We start from the raw sequence: 19,367 nt of genomic DNA on the forward strand, positions 1-19,367 counted from the left end.
GTGAGGGATGGATAAACCCTAATTCTGCTGCTGTGAGGGATGGACAAACCCTAACTCTGCTGCTGTGAGGGATGGACAAACCCTAACTCTGCTTCTGTGAGGGATCGATAACCACTAACTCTGCTGCTGTGAGGGATGGACAAACTCTAACTCTGCTGCTGTGAGGGATGGACAAACTCTAACTCTGCTGCTGTGAGGGATGGACAAACCCTAACTCTGTTGCTGTGAGGGATGGACAAACCCTAACTCGGCTGCTGTGAGGGATGGATAAACCCTAACTCTGCTGCTGTGAGGGATGGATAAACTCTAACTCTGCTGCTGTGAGGGATGGACAAACCCTAACTCTGCTGCTGTGAGGGATGGACAAACCCTAACTCTGCTGCTGTGAGGGATGGACAAACCCTAACTCTGCTACTGTGAGGGATCGATAACCACTAACTCTGCTGCTGTGAGGGATGGACAAACCCTAACTCTGCTGCTGTGAGGGATGGAGAAACCCTAACTCTGCTGCTGTGAGGGATGGATAACTGCTAACTCTGCTGCTGTGAGGGATCGATAACCACTAACTCTGCTGCTGTGAGGGATGGACAAACCCTAACTCTGCTGCTGATACTGCTTCCACCTCACACTGTCCTTATGGAAGCATTGGGTTGCTATGGCCAGCAGTTCCTGTGCCCTTGTCCCTGGGATTCACAGATCTGCTAAGAGTTCATTGTTCTCGTCCTTCATAATATGATAAGAAAGAATGGAGACCATGTTAATAAAGGAGAATGTGTATTACATCATAAGTGAGGCCGAGTCCCTGCGACGTAATAAAGGGATGTTCTTCTTCCCCTCTTCCTCTTTACCATCAGCTCACATCAGAACACAGGATGATTTCTTCTTTGTTTCCATGGAGTAGCGGATGAGTCCCAGGCAGCTGTCTTTGTACGGTGGGTATCGGAGCTCGTTTAGTTTTTCAAGCCCATCACTGCGCAGAAGACAGGCCCGACTATGAGAGAAGGTGTCAAAGCTGAACTTGCCATGATACATACCCATACCACTGTGTCCTGAAAGATAAAGCAAGCAGAGATATTACCCTTGACTGTCATGTTAGTGTACTAGCACTATTAAACCAAAGTACTAACGGGGGTACTTTGACATCTGGACATTTGTTCCTGTTTCTCCTATTCAAGGTTATAAACTTCTTATTTTATACTGTGTTACTGTATTTTATATGGTGTAATTACATGGCTCTGTGGAAAGGGTTAATGAATACTGAGAGACTGTTAGGACCTTGATTGAGAAGCTGGTGATTTTCCACAGCTGCCACATGGTTTAAAGAAGAAGACCATGTTTTGGAGGGAAAAAGCCAGACATTGTTTACCACCAAAAAGCAGACAGCCTGTCCTTTTAAATGTCTGGTTTTAGCCAGAGCTGTGGAGTCGGAGTCGGAGGCAATTTTGGGTACCTGGAGTCGGAGTCGGCAAAAATGAATCAACTTCGACTCCGACTCTTACTAAATTTTTAAATTGGAATAAAATTTTAAAAAAGCAAGTTTAAATGTCCCAATTCACAAAGTTATAATTAATTCTCTACTCTTTTACAAGTAATGCCCCTTCCCGGATCCTGCCACTGCCCTATCTTCAGCAGAAGATCAGCACACAAGGGAGAAGGCAGCAGCAGCACCATTTTTGAACTGGTAAAGTTCCTATTCCTGATGTTTATCCTTGCTGCTACTATCCAGCCACTTGATAAAAAAATTAAAAAAACTTTGTTGTTTTCATTGTGTTTGTTTTTTGCTTAAACTGTTCAATACAGTAGACTGTTGGCTTCCTGGCCAGTAGTTCTGTGGTAATGACATGTATGTTGCCTTTCTTTCCTTCAAGGAATGTATAAAATACATTTGCATATTAAATACAGAGGAGTCGGAAGTACCAAAAACTGAGGAGTCGGAGTCGGAGCATTTATCTACCGACTCCACATCCCTGGTTTTAGCTCTGATGTTATGTCTGGAAACTTGTTTCTGTCTGGAAAACCTGCTGTGTCATTAGACTCATTACCATTGAGCATCATTGAAGCTGGAATGTAAGTCTTTGACTGTGCTGCCTTTTCAGGCTAATTATTGTATTACTTATATAGGTAGTTTATCACTGCCATCTAGTGGCAAAGGTGAGTGGCAGCTTTAACCAGGTTCTGTAACTCACTTAGGCAGGAAATGACCCTTGGTCTAGGAAGTGTCTTCAGCCATTCTCGATGGATGCAGCCTGTCTGAGACATCATCACCTGTAAGTGCCTTTCTGTTGTATTAGCTGTTATTATGCTAGACTAGTCATTCTATGTATACTGATATGTTGTCATCGTATTGTATTGCAGTTTCACAAAATAAAATAGAATAAAGTTGGATTCCTTTGGTAGACAACACAAGCAGTGGGCTTCTGTTTACTGGAGTCTCGGACAAGCGTTTAGCTGTCCATTTAGAACCACACATAGTCAGTGTTTTGAGAGGGGAACAATGACAGACGGGAAGTGTAACATTGTATCTATTTGTGCTGAGTTTCTCCACTCCACCCCTCCCACTAGAAGGTTCCAGTCTAGCTAAAACTGTATATAAGGAGAGCAGTCAGAGCCCCTAGTGTGCTGCAGTTAGGGACCAGTGCTTGGAGGGGAGACTCTGCCAGCCCAAACATGGCCACTGCAGATGCATGATGGTTGTACGCTGCAATGGCATCCAGTGATCGTTCTACCAACTGGGGTCTGTGTGATGTGAATGGACTGCTTTACAGAGGAGCCCAATGTTTCATGCTAGAAGGGCGTGCCCATGAGAAATCTGTGTGGTTGTGTGACGGACTGAACCGTCACTGGGGCTGCTGGAGAAGCCTGAGGGCCAGCCTCCTTCCTACAGACTATGGACCAAGAACTATGGAGACCCCCTCAGACCTTTTGGGGTTACACGGAACTATGAACCCTGATTTATGTGTGTAATTTATATGCCACATATTTCCTATTGCCCATTAAAAAGGCATGGTGTGGATTCAGCAACACAAAAAGGGTTAACTCTGCACTGAGACTCCCACTGATTGTGTAAGTGATGGGATTAAGATAGTTCATTATAATAGCAGCCGACTCCTATGATACACTCAGGAGATAATCCCATCACATGTGTCTCCTCTTCCCATTCATTCATTATGGAGGGGGTGAAGATATCTGTTTGCATGTTCATTGTTGATTGCGTCAAAGACAATGTCAGTGTGTTTGTTAATTGCGTCACAGACAATGCCATTGTGTTTGTTAAGTGCGTCACAGACAATGCCATTGTGTTTGTTAAGTGTGTCACAGACAATGCCATTGTGTTTGTTGAATAGGGTTAGTTTTGTGTTTAAACTGTACAGGATTGTCTGCTATGTCATGTCCTCAGTATGTCATGTGTATATAAGTCAATGCTGTGTGTTCAATAAAGAGTTCCTGTTTTACCCTTCATCATGTTGAGGCTGGTGTTTGGGTAACTGATCAACACTGGGGATTTCTATACGCTGAAGATTTGCTATACTCCCCTGGCCATACTATTAGCTCTTGTAAGAGCTTGTTCCAGTTCCTGGTTCCTGTGGTGGTTTTGGTGTTGAGTGGAGTGCTTGAAGTCCTCGGGAAGCACTAGGAGCACCTATCAACTGAGGTACCCGGTCGGGGTGCCAGGAGATCCGTCACAGGTTGCATCTACGTTCTATCAGAGCAGAACCCGACACTTACCGATCCCTCCAAATGGCAGACTGGTGATGGTTGTGTGCATGAATCCATCATTAGCACAGAAGCCGCCGCTGCTCGTCCGGTCCAGGAACTGGTGAACGATCTGTTGAGTGAAATGCAGACAATCCTCAGAAGAGTCTAACGCTCTGAGAGTCTCCGCACTCTGGTCAGATGTACGCCACAGGAATCATTCTCTAATGGCCGTGACCAAATATTTGCTGTCTGCTCCTTGCAGCATCCGTATGTCTGTAAACTACTCCTGACATCTGACAGGTGCCTGACTTGTGATGGACCCGTGTCCTCACCTTGTTCAATAACAACCACTTATAACCTGCAAAAATACCATCAAAAAGGTGACAGAAATGACTGTATAATGAACTACAGCTGGAATGATCTGGATTTCTGCATTGATTATAAAATGTGGACTGATCTAAGTCATGATTATAGGCAAACACAATCTAAACTAACAATGCACAGACAACTGTATCGGGCATCACATTGAGTAAACATTAACAATGCTGGGAGAAAAAGTAAATGAACCCTTGAATTTAATAACCTCTACATTTCCCTTTAGGTGAAGGTGACTATTGCTAATATTTTATTGCTGCAAATTAGGTTTGCTCATTGTTGTGTAGGAATTGTGGGCCATTCCTCCCTGCAGATGTGTTTCAGTTTATCTCTATTTCTGGGGTGTCTTGTGTGTTCAGCCCTCTTTAAGGTGTGTCAGATTACCAATGGTTGAGGTCAGGACTGTCACTTGCCCAATCCAAAGCACTAATCTTTTCCAACCCTTTTTTCAGCTGATTTCCTTGTTTTGGGGTCATTGTCCTGTTGCATTGCTCAGCACCTCTTCAGCTTGAGATCATTTTCTGTAAAATATTATCACACACCTCAGAATCCATTGTTCCTTTCATGACCATGAGACATCCAGGCCCTGAAGTATCAAAGCAGTCCCAATCCATGCTGCTCCTCTGCCATCCCCAAACCACAATGCTCCTTCCACCACGCCCACACTATGATGCCCCACCACCATTCCCAAACTATGGTACCCCCCCCCACCATCCCCAAACCACAATGCACGTTCCACCATGCCAAATCTATGATGCTTCCCACACATACCCGAACTATGATGCCCCCCCACCATCCCCAAACTATGATTACCCACCACCATCCCTAAACTATGATTACCTCCCACCATCCCCAAACTATGATGACCCCCCACCATCCCCAAACTATGATGCCCTCCCCACCATCCCCAAACTATGATTACCCCCCACCATCCCCAAACTATGATTACCCACCACCATCCCCAGACTATGATTACCCCCCACCATGTCCAGACTATGATGCCCACCACCATCCCCAAACTATGATGCCCCTCACCATCCCCAAACTATGATTACCCCCCACCATCCCCAAACTATGATTACCCCCCACCATGTCCAGATTATGATGCCCCCACCACCATCCTCAAACTATGATGTCCCCCCACCATCCCCAAACCACAATGCTCCTTCCACCATGTCCAGACTATGATGCCCCCCAATCCCCAAACTATGATGCCCCGACCACAATCCCCAAACTATGATGCCCCGACCACAATCCCTAAACTATGATGCCCCTCCACAGTCCCCAAACTATGATGCTTCCTCACGATCCCCAAACCATAATGCTCCTTCCACCTTGTCCAAACAATGATGTCTCCCCACCATCCCCAAACCACAATGCTCCTTCCACCACGCCCGAACTATGATGCCTCCCCACTATCCCCAAAACACAAAGCTCCTTTCACCATGTCCAAAATATGATGCCCCCCAATCCGCAAACTATAATGCTTGCCCACTATCCCCAAACCACAATGCTTTTACTGCCACAACCAAACTATAATGTCCCCCTCCACTATCCCCAAATCACTATGTTCCTTCCACCATGCGCAAACTATAATGCCCCTCCACCAGCCTAAACCCATGGTGCCTCTGCCACCATGCTTCACAGTCAGATGAGGCTTTGGTGTTTGTGGGCTGTGTTCTTTTCTCTCCTTACATAGGTTGTGCATTTGTTCTAAAAACATTGACGTTTGTCTCATCCGTACATAGATGCCTTGTATGAACATCATCAATACGACCTGTCGACCAGCAGCTTCCTTCAAAGTGTCCTTCTGGAGGAGGGTGCAAGTATCATCTACTTCCAGCAAAATTTCCAATTGTCAGTGCCCATTTGGGAGAGAAGGGTTTTCACATGAAATCTATCCTGGTCTGCTGATCTATCTCTCTTCTGACCGCGGGAAGGGTTAGATGATGACCCCAGATGGTGCTGCTACAAGGTCCACCATTATGGTTGCAACACAAGCTGACAACAGAGTTGGGCCTATGTATTCTGAAGTATAAAAATGAAGATACAATACAACTATGCGCGCTCACGTTACAGGGGCCACTGCCAGGTAATTCCCCACTAATTATAGCATCTGGAGCTATATTGGAAAGGGCTCATTCAATATGAAAGAGCGAAAACCACAGTCCTCCAAGTCAGAGTATGACTGCTGGACACAGTAGTCATGGTAAGACTATATAGCAGCATAGAACAGGACACCGGGCTCGGCATCTGGACTTCTACTCCAGACCAGACATGGCTGATGACAAAGCCTAAGCCCAATACAGAATCACTGCCTAATGGAACGTATAATTAATAAAAGACCGGGAACCGGTGAAGCGGTTATGATAGGCGGAGATATTACTGTGGCCTCAGATACACCCCTGGACATGTGGTCCTCTGTGTCAGACGGTTTCTGCCCACAGACAAATATTAATTAGATAACTGCCTCCATGATGGGCAGCACAGAGGATATTGTGGCACGTTGAAACCGGAATGATGTCAGGCTTTACTTTACATCTGAGATCAGCGTCACTCAGATTACCTTCTTGGATCTGACCATCTTTAAAGATAAAGACGGCAGGCTGGGACACGGTTGTTTTGGAAGGACATGGTCACTAATAGTCTACTCCAGTGGGATAGCTGTCACCCGGCTGCCCTCAAAAAGGGAATCCTAAGGTCAATACTTGGTGGTAGTTGTGCGTGGTAATTGTTCCAGCATACCGGATTGTGCATGGATTGATTATGGTCCGTCAGGAAATGTTAGTTTTTTAGACGGCTGAACAAGAAGTCCCATTTTCAACCCTCTTTGTTCTATCCCTGTCGGTCACTGTTATGTTACCTCAGATTCTTCTACGGCCAAGATAATCCATTATATCTATTGCTGTGTTTTTACACCCAGTGAGCGACCACCCACTGGTAAAAATACAGCGCAGTAAACTGGGAGAATACACCGCGCGATACTGCCACGCCCCCAGCTTCCTGCCTGGCTGATTTAGTGGGTATGATCCGTAAGGGAGGAGGAGCTTTCCCTTTCACGGCCACACGAGCGTCGGAGATGCCGCCACTTCACAACTAGAGGTGGACGGCATTTTTGTTTGTCTCATGTATTAGTCACTACCCTGCTCCTGGTGAGCCCGAGCGGCGGAACGCGTAGCGCATAAGCATAGGGACTAAGACTCAACTTGGTAGTGAGGTCAGCCTGGATACAATAGATAGCAATTAGATACTTTCCGGCCACAATCGGATGGAACTATTAGAGTATGTGTGCATATGGCAGACTTGGACAGGTTAGGGTCAATGGGATATCACTGCTGCATTTACTATAGAGACAGAGGACGTGTGCAGACCTCATCAGGGAAGTATCAAGGAAGCCAAAGTCATTCCCATGTATGAAGGAGAGGCTGATAGTACATGCCGTCACACGTGCTGACAGACCAGTCTTGGATAGACACTGCTCTTACAGTCATTCCTGTTGTCTTCTTCAGCCTTACCCAATTCATCAAGTACACATACGCTTCAACTGTGGGCATTACTGCCATAAACGTCTGACACAGGGTGTATCAGAGCCCACAGTAATAGCTCTGCCTATCATTACCGCTTCATCGGGTTTCCTTTTCCAGTCTTTTATTTAATTATTTAATTAAAGTTTTTTTGTTTTCCTTTTACGTGTTCCATTAGGCAGGGATTGTATATTCAGGAGGGGCCTCGATTCAGTAACTGACCCCAGATCACTCCGTCCATCAGTCTAACATAATAATTAGTCTGCCCAGACATGACCCCTGGCTGCTTCATTGTCATGTCTGACTTTCATTTCATTGTAACCCATAATTGCCCTCCGGACATGGTGCCGAGCTGGAGACTTCTACCCAAGGCCCAGAGGAGACTAATGGCTTACACTGTTATTGGAGCTCGGGGAATGATTCCTCTGGGATCTATTGTTCCAGGATGCGGAGATCTAATAGAGATAAGGAGCAGTCACTAGCCGGACAGTACAAGGCAGAGAAGGTCCTCACTACATTATAATCCCACATAGTAAGAAGATTCACCTGCTGTGGTCAGGATGTGAATGGCTCCAGGACAGATCTGCACTTTCACATGCAAGGCGCATGTGTCGCATGATTTGACACAGCATCCCTGATTGGCTGGACAATTGTATAATTCAATATGACAAAAACTTCACATATGATGTCACTCTTCCTGATGATGTCACAGAACATGTAATAATTGATTTGGGTCTCTTACAACTTTCCAGTTATACTGCCATATTGAGGGACTGAGAGTCTTGTAATAAAAATTTCCACCTACTGAAGCCTTAAGAACATAAAATAGGTTGGCTTCACAGCCATGGTTCTGGCTCTTACAGTCCTAGAATTATTGCTTTACCAGAAAGAAAATGACTAAGATCAATGATTCTCCCATCAAAGTCTTCAGCAATTGACAAGACTGATCTAACAAGAAGGTTCATAGACCTGCAGTATAGTGAGAGCCAAGCCATCACAAGAAGAAAGGGGCCCCTCTTTGATATGGCTGACCATGAAACACATGGACAAATCTGCTTGGCCAGAATGGACTTCCATCCCTAAGATGTCAACAATCCCCATACATGAAAGTCACATCCGAACATGGACTCAACAAACTGACCTGAGAGCTGGATGAGAAGATGTACGCAGACAACGGTTTCTCTCTGTCATTAATGAAGTTAATTGCCTCATCAAATCCAGAAACTGTAAAGATGGGAAGAATTGGACCAAAAATCTCTTCTTGCATCACTGGGTCTGACTCTTTCACATCAACAAGGATAGTGGGTGCTGCAAAACAGAGAAAGATGAAAGTTCACATCATGGGAGTGATCCAAGACCGATGGTCAGTTATGGAACAGAAGACATGTCACAAGCAGCTAGTTGTGTGTCCCCTCCTAGATTCCATTTATCTGACATCAGAGCCATCGCTAGGTAATAGTTTACTTTGATGACCTACCCCTTTATCTACATACCGAGGCACCCCCAGAACCCCACATCCATGTCACATGCCTTTGTAGCCCCCCAGCTACGTTCCTCAGATCCATTCATTGAGCACTTTCCATACCCCCTTCATGAGTGGACGATAGAACAAGGTTATTCAGATTCTTACCAATATATTTTTCAGATTCATCAGTTTGTCCTCCAGTCACAATCTTCCCACACGCCAGCAGAGCAGACACCCGCTTAAAATGCCTGTCACTTATGATGCGACCAAAGTCTGGGGACAGTTTTGGGTCTTCCCCATAAAATTGGTGAATGGTGGTTTGTAGAGCACTCACTAGCTTCTCCTTGATGTTGTCAGAGCAAAGTATATAATCTGGAGCCAGACATGTCTGCCCGGTGTTAAAGAAACGTGCCCATGCAATCCGCTGCGCTGCGTTCTTGATGTCGCAGTCATCATGGACATAACAAGGGTTCTTCCCACCAAGCTCCAGGGTCACCGGTGTCAGATGTTTTGCAGCAGCTGTCATTATAATCCTCCCGACATGGGGGTTGCCTGTAGAATGACAGAAGAAATGCAGAAGTCATGTGTAAACTGCTGGCATGGAAAGCCTTAGGCATCAACGATTGTGGGGTTAGAAACGTGGAAGGAAGAATGAAGGATTCCTGAGAGTGGAGACATGAATATTACATTGAGAGGAAAGAGCTGATCTCCTCATATGTTCCCAAGTTTTGAGGATTTACCTGTGAAGAAAATATAATCAAATTTGTTTTCCAGAAGACGAGTTGTGTCGTCCACTCCAGCACGGACCACCGCAAAACAGTCCTGTCATGTAAACACAGAGACACCCTATGAAATCCCATAAATACACCACACAAGCCATGGCGGGGGTTTTAGTAATATATTAAAAATCAGTAGAGATTAGTAAAAGTAGAGATTTATTTTTATTTGTTTCGGGGTTCGAAGATTCGTTTTGGGTAAAAATAAATTCAACCCAAATCGAAAGTGCCCCAATTACCCTAAAAAGTTGTATCTGAAACTTTGGGAACTCGAGGACTGCATCCAACCTTGGGTTTTTAACTTCAGCACAGTATTATGAATGTCATAGTGACACTGACATATATGGAGCCGGTGGTAAACAGCCTGCCTTTTAAGGGTCCATTCAGACATCCGTAAGTGTTTTGCGGATCCACAAAACTCGGATACCAGCCGTGTGCATTCTACATTTTGCAGACCACACATGGCTGGACCTATGATAGAAATGCCTATTTTTGTCCATGATTGCGGGGCAGAACTACGGATGCGGACAGCACACATGGTGTGCTGTCCACATCTTTTGTGGCCCCATTGAAAAGAATGGGTCTGCACCCGTTCTGCAAAATTGCGGAATGGATGCAGACCCAGAACTTCGGACGTGTGAATAGGCTCTTAAACAAAAAATAATAATCTTTCCATATATTGTCCCTTATTGGAGACATCTGCCAGTGTTTATACACATGTGGTAATATCGGAAAAAGCTGTGGCTTGTTCTGAACAAATGGTACACAAATTCTCCCTTTTTTCAAGCAGCAACAGCACAGTGTGGAACCTGACAAATAAGGCAGGAGATGTGCCACTGTGTAGGTGTAGTAGTACTGGCAATAGTAGCCATGACAGCAGCAGTACGGTCAGGGCCGTTTGAAGGAATTTGGGGGCCCCAAGCAAAATAGACATGGGTAGGGGTAGTAGTGCTGGCAGCAGTAGCAGTATGGTGTGGAATCAGACAGGCAGGAGATATGCTGCTGGGTAGGGGTAGTAGTGCTGGCAGCAGTAGCAGTATGGACAGGAGATCTGCAGCTGTGTAGGGGTAGTAGCAACAGTAGTAGTAGCAGCAGCACCGAAAATGGGGGGAGAGACGTCAGCTTTTATAACCCAGTTTGGTGTCTGTATGAATTCCTAAACATGCCTTTCAGGGTGAAGAAGGCTTCTACCACTTTTCACTGAATAATGGACCAGATGATGGACTCCAGAGATGTGGAGAGTTAGCAGTCTTCACTAAGTAGGCACAGGTTATTTTTATTGAGACCTCGAAGGACCACCTTCATCAAGCGAAGATTGGTCTAAACCGAATTCTGGAAACTGGCATAACATTTCCATCAGATAAATGCTAAATAGGCATGGAGGAGGTGCAATATCTGAGGCATAGAGTAGGGGAGGGAAACTGCCACCTGAACCTACTAAAATACAGGCTATTAGAGACCAGCCCATACCCCAGACCAAGAAACAAGGGATGGCTTTTTGGGCACTGTCGGTTAGTACCAAACCTCTGACAGACCTTACCAAGAAGACCATGCCCAGAATAGTGACGTGGACCCCAACCTGCAATACAGTGTTTAAAGGGAATCTGTCACCAGAGACCTCCATGTCCAGCTGTTTGCATAGTCATGCATCAGCTGGGTGAGGTAAAATGAAATCCAGGAAGCTGCAGTGGTTTCAGCAAAGTGGGCTGGATTTTATTTGGACTGGTGGGTAGGTTTGGTAGCGGGACCTACCAGTCCGAATCCTTTCTCCAGCATGGTGTGGCTGCTGAGGCTCGTTACTGGGAAATAAAAGAGACCCCAGACCGTTAGTCAGTGTCAGAAAGCCTGGGAAGCTAGCTGACATGCCAACTGTCTGAGCTTGATTCCCCCTGTGTGAGCTACGCTGTAGTGGTGAGGCAGAGACGACCTGTCTAGGTAGTGCCCTGATGGACACTGGCCAGTTTACCCCAAAACCTGCTGGAGCCTAGAGAAAGATCAAACATTATCTGGATGCGACTTTATTCAAGTAAAGCTGTTGAACTTTATCAAGTCTCCACCAGCTACAACTATTGCTACAGAGCCTAACCCTGGGGAGCGACGGTATCTTGGTAGGAGCACCGTGACACACAAACCATTCAGGCCACATCACCACTCAGCATACCAAACACTGGGACCCTATAGTCCCTTGGCGCAGCACGTTTCAAATAGCGTCAGGAACATCTATGTAGAAGGGAAGACCTTACCATCGGCAAACTGAACATATCTTACAGTTATACCGAAGAAATGGAAAGGCGCACAGACCAATATCAAGATATTGACAAGAATCATAGCCAATAGGTTGGCATTATTCATGCCAAAATTATTATCAGATGGGGTGTTGGAAAGATGAGGAGGACTATAGCGGTGCTCGAGTGGGTCAGGCTCTGGGCAAGCTTCTTTAGGAAGGCGGCAATCATCTGATTTGACAGTGTGTCCTGCCTCTTTCGAGTACTTGATGAGATGGGGCTGAGAGGTAATTTTAGGGAGTTGATTAGTAGTTTATATAAGACCCCCAAGGTGCGGGTCAGGCTCCCTGTCTGGCCACTATCACTGCTTTTATTTAATTTGGTAGCTGAACCACTGACCCTATCGTTATTGGAAGATGGAGATATAGAGGGGATGGATTTCAGAGACAAATCCAATTGGCTGATAATCGACTTATGTAAATTATATAGATAAGCATATTAATATTAGGAGTTTGAAGACACTTAGGGAGTTCTCTGGATGTAAAATAAGCTAAATTGGAAATACTAATGCTTGTAACTAGGCTTGAGCGAATCGAGACTCCGATCAGAGATCCAAAGTCGATTAGTTCAAACACTTTGTTTTAATGCTGTCTGAAGACCCGTCTCCGTACAGCATTAAAATGTATGGCCTCTTTGGAGGCAAAATTTGTTTCACCCGAAGTCACACGAGATTTCGGTGAATGAATTCGGTAATCATTTCTGCATCTTTAAAAACATTTAAAATTAGCACTCCAAAGTCGGCTTTGGTACCAGCCGGTATCTCGGTACCAACCCCGCCTAAGCCCGCCCCTTTAACAGTGACCCTTACAGTGCCTGTCCCTTTAACAGTGACCTCCACAGTGCCCGCCCCTTTAACCATGACCTTCACAGTGCCCGCCCCATTACCAGTTACCTCCACAGTGCCCCCCCTTTAACAGTGATCTCCACAGTGTCCGCCCATTTAACCATGACCTTCACAGTGCCCACCCCTTTACCAGTTACCTCCACAGTGCACCCCCTTTAACAGTGACCTCCACAGTGTCCGCCCCTTTAACAGTGACTCCATAGTGCCCGCTCCTTTAACAGTGACCTCAACAGTGCCCGCCCCTTTAACAGTGACCTCCACAGTGCCCGCCCCTTTAACAGTGACCTCTACAGTGCCCGCCCCTTTAACAGTGACCTCCACAGTGCCCGCTTCTTTAACAGTGACCTCCACAAGGCCCTGCCCCTTTAAGGCTAGGGCTACACGACGACATGTGTTGCGCGACATTTTGTCTCAACAATTTTTATAATGATAGGCTATGTTGCACTGCGACATGTGACATACTAAAAACCTGGAGTAAAGCTGTGTATGTGGAGACTAAGGGCCTGCGAGCTTCTATTGGCTGATAAGGGACATGTGACCGTGTGCATGGCAGTTGGGATATAACGAGAAAGACCTGCAGGCTTCTATTGGCTAATGAAGGTCATTTTTGGGAAATATCTCAGGAACGGTACATCCTAGAGAGCTGAGACCCCACAAGATTTCTTTCCAGATAGCAAGGGATGTGTATACTAAGTTTCATTGAAATCGATGGTTGCAATTTTGAGTGATCGCGGATCATACATACATACACACATATATACGTCCTTTTTTATATATATATATATGAAAACCATGTCTCATCTTCGTCTCACTTCACACAGACTTGTTACTTTGTGTTGGTCGATCACATAAAAAGTTTGTGGATGTAATGTGAAAAAATTTGGAAAAGTTCAAGGGGTATGAATACTTTTTCAAGGCACTGTATGAAACTCTGAGGTCTCCTAGAACTTTTTTTTTTCTCTCTAGTCTTTTTTATTTTTTTATTACATTTTCAATTTTTTGCTCCCCCCTTCCCCCAATTTAAGGTCTTGAATGTAATGACAGCAATAGTAAATGATGTCTGAGTGACGCTGCCATACATGGCTGTGGGGAAACACGTGGCAGATAGCGTTAACATACAGCGTGTTTGATACCACACAACGACGGGACATGAGAGTTCTGCTTTTTCATATTCCAAAGCTTCCAAAAATTGTCCCTTATAAGGGGCAGATGATGTGATGGGATAAAAAAAACTGTGGCTTGTTGGGAGCAAGCATCGAAAAATGATGCCCTGACAGGGTAAGAATGCTACCTGTATTTATACACATTAGCATCTATAGTATCCCAGATGGGGCGCTACCATTCTTACACCTAGCTACTGTCCCTAATGGTTAGCAAATAATGTGTATTTAATTCCAGTTCCCCTTATACTGTGCCTTAATAATATTTCTATGTAATTTATGTGTTGTATTTCATGCACTGTGCCTGGTTGTCCAGCAGGTGGCAGTATATCTGGCATAGAGTACCTTTCGATAGAATGGAACTTACCATTCCATTCTCCACCTTTTGGGCAGAAGTGGGCTAGTCTTGCTTCCTACCAAGGGAGGGGTTGGAGGAAGATTTAGGTGCCAAAGACACCCTACTCAGCAAAACAGGTCACAGGATACCTCACTGTCATAAGAAACAGTAAATGAAGTTGATAGGAACCAGACTGAAGCCAGAGATTAGCACAGCAGCAGAGAGATAAAACAAAGTATTCAAGTTCACCTGCCAGTTTACCCTTTGCCTGCTGGAGTTCATTGCAAGTTTATTCAGTAAAAACTGTTGAACTTCACCAGGTCTGGACTCTACTTACTCCACCAACTACAACTCCTTTGTTGCTGCAGAGCCTAACCCCGTTGAGGGACAGTATCCACCATGGCACAAACTATTAGGGCCACAACATACCACTTGGCATTCCTAAACACTGGAACCCGATTGGCCATGGGGGGTGTCACGCGGCACATCAGCCGGGGGAGTTTTAAAATCCTCACAGATCCATGCCTTGTACATTTTGACAAAATTGATGTTTTAGACACTGGTGGAGGACACCTTTATTCTTTTGGAAGTCACCAAGCCCTCTGCCATTCTGAAAACCCTCTCCAAGATGACACTGGATTCTGGGCAAGACAAAACAGCGAGAGCAAACTGGGCTATTTCCAGATACTGTTCCAGTTTGCCTCTCCAGAAGTCTTTGGGGTCAGGGAACAGGGTATGTGCCAGAGAAAGGCTAGAGGCAGGTAGGACTGAACCCGATTGTTCGGGTGGTGCATCTCCGTTTGCTGATAGGAGTCAGCCAGGTTCGGTACATGAATAAACTGTTCCATCATATTCCTAAGACTGGAATGGCTGCTGCTTATTCTAGAAGGTGTCTCCTTGATAAAAGCTGAGGCAAGCTGTCTACACAGTGTATCTTGGCAATAAAGCAACTTGGTCTTCTTTTCAGCAAAATAAAAACATTCATGTTTTCTATTTTGATTTGATAGCATGGGTCCAAAAGCATGGCTATCCAGTAATCATCAGACTGGTATACAGGTCACCTTTCTGGCAAGTGTGCACAAGGAGCCAGTTCTTTCCAACTCTATCCTTCCCCCCACTGAGACAATTGGGTGTCTTGGCCAGTGCCATCATCATTTTATTGCTCCTCCAGTGAATGTTTCACCTCCTCCTCCATAGTTTCTCCTTGAGGGTCCCCAACAGCTATAGGGTGGACAGCTGTTCTTCTTCCACCATGGTCACCTGCTGCATGAGCGTCAGCGTCTGTTCTAAGATAACTATGAGGGGAATGACGCTGTTCATGCCACAGTTGACCCTGCCAACAAACTTTGTGGCCTCTTCAAAGTGCTTCCTCGGCTGAGCTGCTGCTGCACGACCTTAAAGCAACACATGCTCCCTGCTGAGGTCGTCTGCTGCATGACAAAGTGGTTCATAGTTTTCTGCTGCTCGTACAGACGCTTGAGCATGTTCAATGTTGAATTCCAGCAAGTTGGCACGTCGCGGATTAAGAGGTGTAGCGGCAGGCCCTTCTGTCGCTGCAGATCCAGGAGAGCTTTTTTTCGCCATGTAAGAGTGGTTGAAATGCTTTGACAGTCTCCTGGACTTTGCCAGCACCCTGCACAAGCCAGGGTTAGTGCGAACGACCGCGTCTCCTGCTGCTGTTGTGGACAGGAACGTGTTCATGGAGGAGGAGGCGGACAAGTGCCTGGTGTGGGAGCCAGGTCGACACAATTGTGGGGGGGAACAGTAGGACCTGGCCTTGTTGCCGGGGTGCTGACTCGTCACTGCCAGTGGGCCATCAAGGACATGCACTGTCCCTGCCTGCTCCAGGTGCCCAGCATGGCGAGAACCTTACCGCATAGCGACAATCAAAGGGAGCATCCCACATTGTCACCTGAGAGTACAGGGCAGGAATGCCTTTTTGGGCAAAATAATGCCGGTTATGATTCTTCCAACAAGGCTTAGCACACGCCATTAGCTTCCTAATGGCATCAGACTCGACTAAATGGTACGGCAGTGTGAAGGAAAGCCCTTTATTATGCCCTCCATCATGAACACTGTTTGACTCTTGTTCACAGTTTTACCACAGCCAACTAAGGATGTGACACATGGGGAGGGGGGTTGGCTTATGTTGTCACCCAATTATCTCCCAGGATACTGGGGAAGGAGTTATGTCTGTGCACTGTATAAACTTGATGTGTGTGTGTCAATTTGGAGACTCCAGGAAAGCAGAGTTGGACTCGTACACAGAGTGGGCTTGCCAGTTGCATAGGGCAGCCACCCACTGGGTGAATTGCTGTCAGGCCACCACCCTGGAGGAATTGTTACAACTGGTACTACTGGAACAATTCTTCACGCCAGATGTAAAGGAGTGAGTGAGGAACCGTAACCCTCTCACCTTGCAAGAGGCGGCCAGGATGCCTGGAAGCCAGAACAACCTCCCCTGAAACCACAACTACTTCGGGTCGAGGCCCTAACACAACCACCTGGAGGGAGCCGTCAATTACCCCAGCGGCCTGCAGCAGCGGCCTATCAACCTCCACAGACTACTGGACCTCGCTGTTTCCGGTTCCAACAAGTGGGACACTACCGTAGGGACTGCCCGCTGGAACAACCCCGACCTAACTGGAACCGTCCGTCAGGTGCCAGCGCCAGGGCAGCAGTCTACCCACTTGATTACCCAGTTCCAACTACTGGGGAGGCCCCGGAGTTATCTGGAGAAGAACCCCTGGGGTTCCTTCATGAAGCCAATCCGGTACAGGCGGCCAGTGAGGATAACCGACAACACCACCGTCAACTGGTGATGGTTAATGGCCAAACTGTCCAAGGCCTCCGGGATACAGGGGCCACCATCAAGCTGATTCAGAGACATTTGCTCAATAACAACAAGGAGCCAACAGGCAAATCTATTGCTGTTCGGGTGGAAGGAGGAGCCGTCTATAGAATGCCCACTGCCCAGGTTCATTTGGATTGGGGTGTGGGGTCTGGAACAGTAAAGGTGGGGGTCAATGATTTGGGTCCTCTTATGTCTGCCTTTATGCCTACACCCAACCAGGAGGTGTACACTGTAATTACCAGAGCCCAGAGTCGTGCTGCAGAAGGCCCCTCACAAACTCCGGGGACCCAGGAAGATTCACTTTCCCAACAGCGACAGTAGAGCCCCTATCCTGGGACACCCCTGAGGATTTTGGGAAAGATGTAGCGTGAGACCCCCACCTTACTAAAGTACCGGGAAAAAGCTGTAACGGATCAAGGGGGACTGGAGGGGGAGCAGTATGTGTGGGAAGGTAGCAGATTGTATAGGCTAACCGATTCTAGGACAAATGCCTCATGGCCCAAGCGGAAATGTCAGCTAGTCGTCCCCCAAAAGTATAGGCAGGAGCTGTTGAGAATTGGGCACGACATCCTCTTAGCTGGGCATTTGGGCATCCGGCAGACGTCATACCGGGTGACCCAACATTTTTTCTGGCCAGGAATCTCCAATGATGTCCGACACTATTGTCAAACTTGTGAAGTATGCCAACAGGTGGGCAAGAGAGGTGACCACCCTAGGGCCAAAATGATCCCCATGCCCATAATTGAAGAACCCTTTAGTCGGGTAGCGTTGGATTTAATAGGCCATTTTGGCACCACACAGATATAAACCAAAAGGGGCCCAGCATGCATGTGGGACCTGCACTTCCTGGATTTCATGGTCGCTGTCATGGCTCCCAACAGGTGAGCTTTAGTGTTAGGACACGTCTTATAGAGATCGCCTTGGAGTGCGGCAGACGGGCTCAAATGATTTTGTACAAAATGTATTTGCTAAGCATCTCTAAGTTATTAGCATAGCATAGCATTTGCAATGTAATATACTTGTGTACTCTATTTGGTTTGTATGTGTTGTATGTGTTTTTCAGATATATGTTTGCAGCCACAAGCAACGTGCACCTGCGCATTGGGATGTGCTGACCCCTTCCCCCCCTTTGTGTTTGTTGGATTTAATAGGGCCCCTGGCTCAACCTAGCCGCTCCGGTAAACGTTACATCCTGACCATAGTGGATTACGCCACTAGGTACCCCGAAGTGGTAGCGGTGCCCAATATTGAGGCTGAAATAGTAGAAGATGCCCTGGTCAAGGTATTCTCAAGAGTAGGATTTCCCCGAGAAATTCTATCTGACCAGGGTACCCAATTCACAGCTCCTGTAACACATCAGCTATGGAAGTTCTGTGGGATAAAACCCCTGATGAGCTCCCCGCATCACCCCCAGACTAACAGTCTCTGTGAGCGATTTAATGGAACTCTGAAGCAAATGCTGAAGACGTTCACAGCCGCCTAAAGAGACTGGAAGCATTTCCTGCCTCACCTCCTCTTTGTTATACGGGAGGCAAGTGAGGTGACCCCTAGATCTAATTAAGGAGCATTAGGAGGGGGCCACAGAATCGACAGGGACCCCGGTGGTACTGTATGTGCTGTAATTGAGGGACTGAATGGAGGCATTGACGCAGATGGTACATGAGAACCTTCAGGTGGCCCAGCGGCGCCAGCGGGTATGGTATGACCGGAAGGCCCGACACTGTAGTTTTCAACTGGGACAGAATGTTATGGTACTTAAACCGGTCCGGCATGACAAACTACAGGCTGGCCGGCATGGACCATACCAGATTATTGGGAAGATATGTGACACTACGTACACTGTCGCCAGCTGTGAGAACGAGGATGTGAAGTGCACATTTCACATCAACATGCTCAAAGGGAGTACAAAGGGAGAGAGGAAGAGGTGGCGGCCGTATGTTCCCCAGCATCTGAGGATACGGATAACTTACCGTTACCCGATCTGCTAGGGAGTGACCAGAGAGAAAGGGCCATAGAGTTGGTTCTCTCAGGAGCCCAGATATACTAGACTA

At 46.5% G+C, this 19,367-nt stretch overlaps 1 protein-coding gene across 2 annotated transcripts in view; it reads right to left on the reverse strand.

Moving 5' to 3' along the window:
• Window positions 1–757: 757 nt before the first annotated feature.
• Window positions 758–19,367, reverse strand: part of LOC120982835 (aldehyde dehydrogenase family 3 member B1-like) — a 55,096-nt gene continuing 36,486 nt past the window's right edge. For both annotated transcript variants that reach the window (XM_040413017.1, XM_040413018.1), the window contains 5 exons: window positions 9,801–9,882; window positions 9,226–9,612; window positions 8,737–8,903; window positions 3,727–3,826; window positions 758–1,049 (listed from right to left, as the gene is read on the reverse strand). In XM_040413017.1, coding sequence (XP_040268951.1) covers window positions 856–1,049; window positions 3,727–3,826; window positions 8,737–8,903; window positions 9,226–9,612; window positions 9,801–9,882 — 930 coding nt within the window. In that variant the 3' untranslated portion in view covers window positions 758–855. The remainder of the gene's footprint in view (window positions 1,050–3,726; window positions 3,827–8,736; window positions 8,904–9,225; window positions 9,613–9,800; window positions 9,883–19,367) is intronic.

The sequence above is a fragment of the Bufo bufo genome (assembly GCF_905171765.1).
Source record: "Bufo bufo chromosome 3 unlocalized genomic scaffold, aBufBuf1.1 SUPER_3_unloc_4, whole genome shotgun sequence".
Classification (NCBI taxonomy): Eukaryota; Metazoa; Chordata; class Amphibia; order Anura; family Bufonidae; genus Bufo; species Bufo bufo.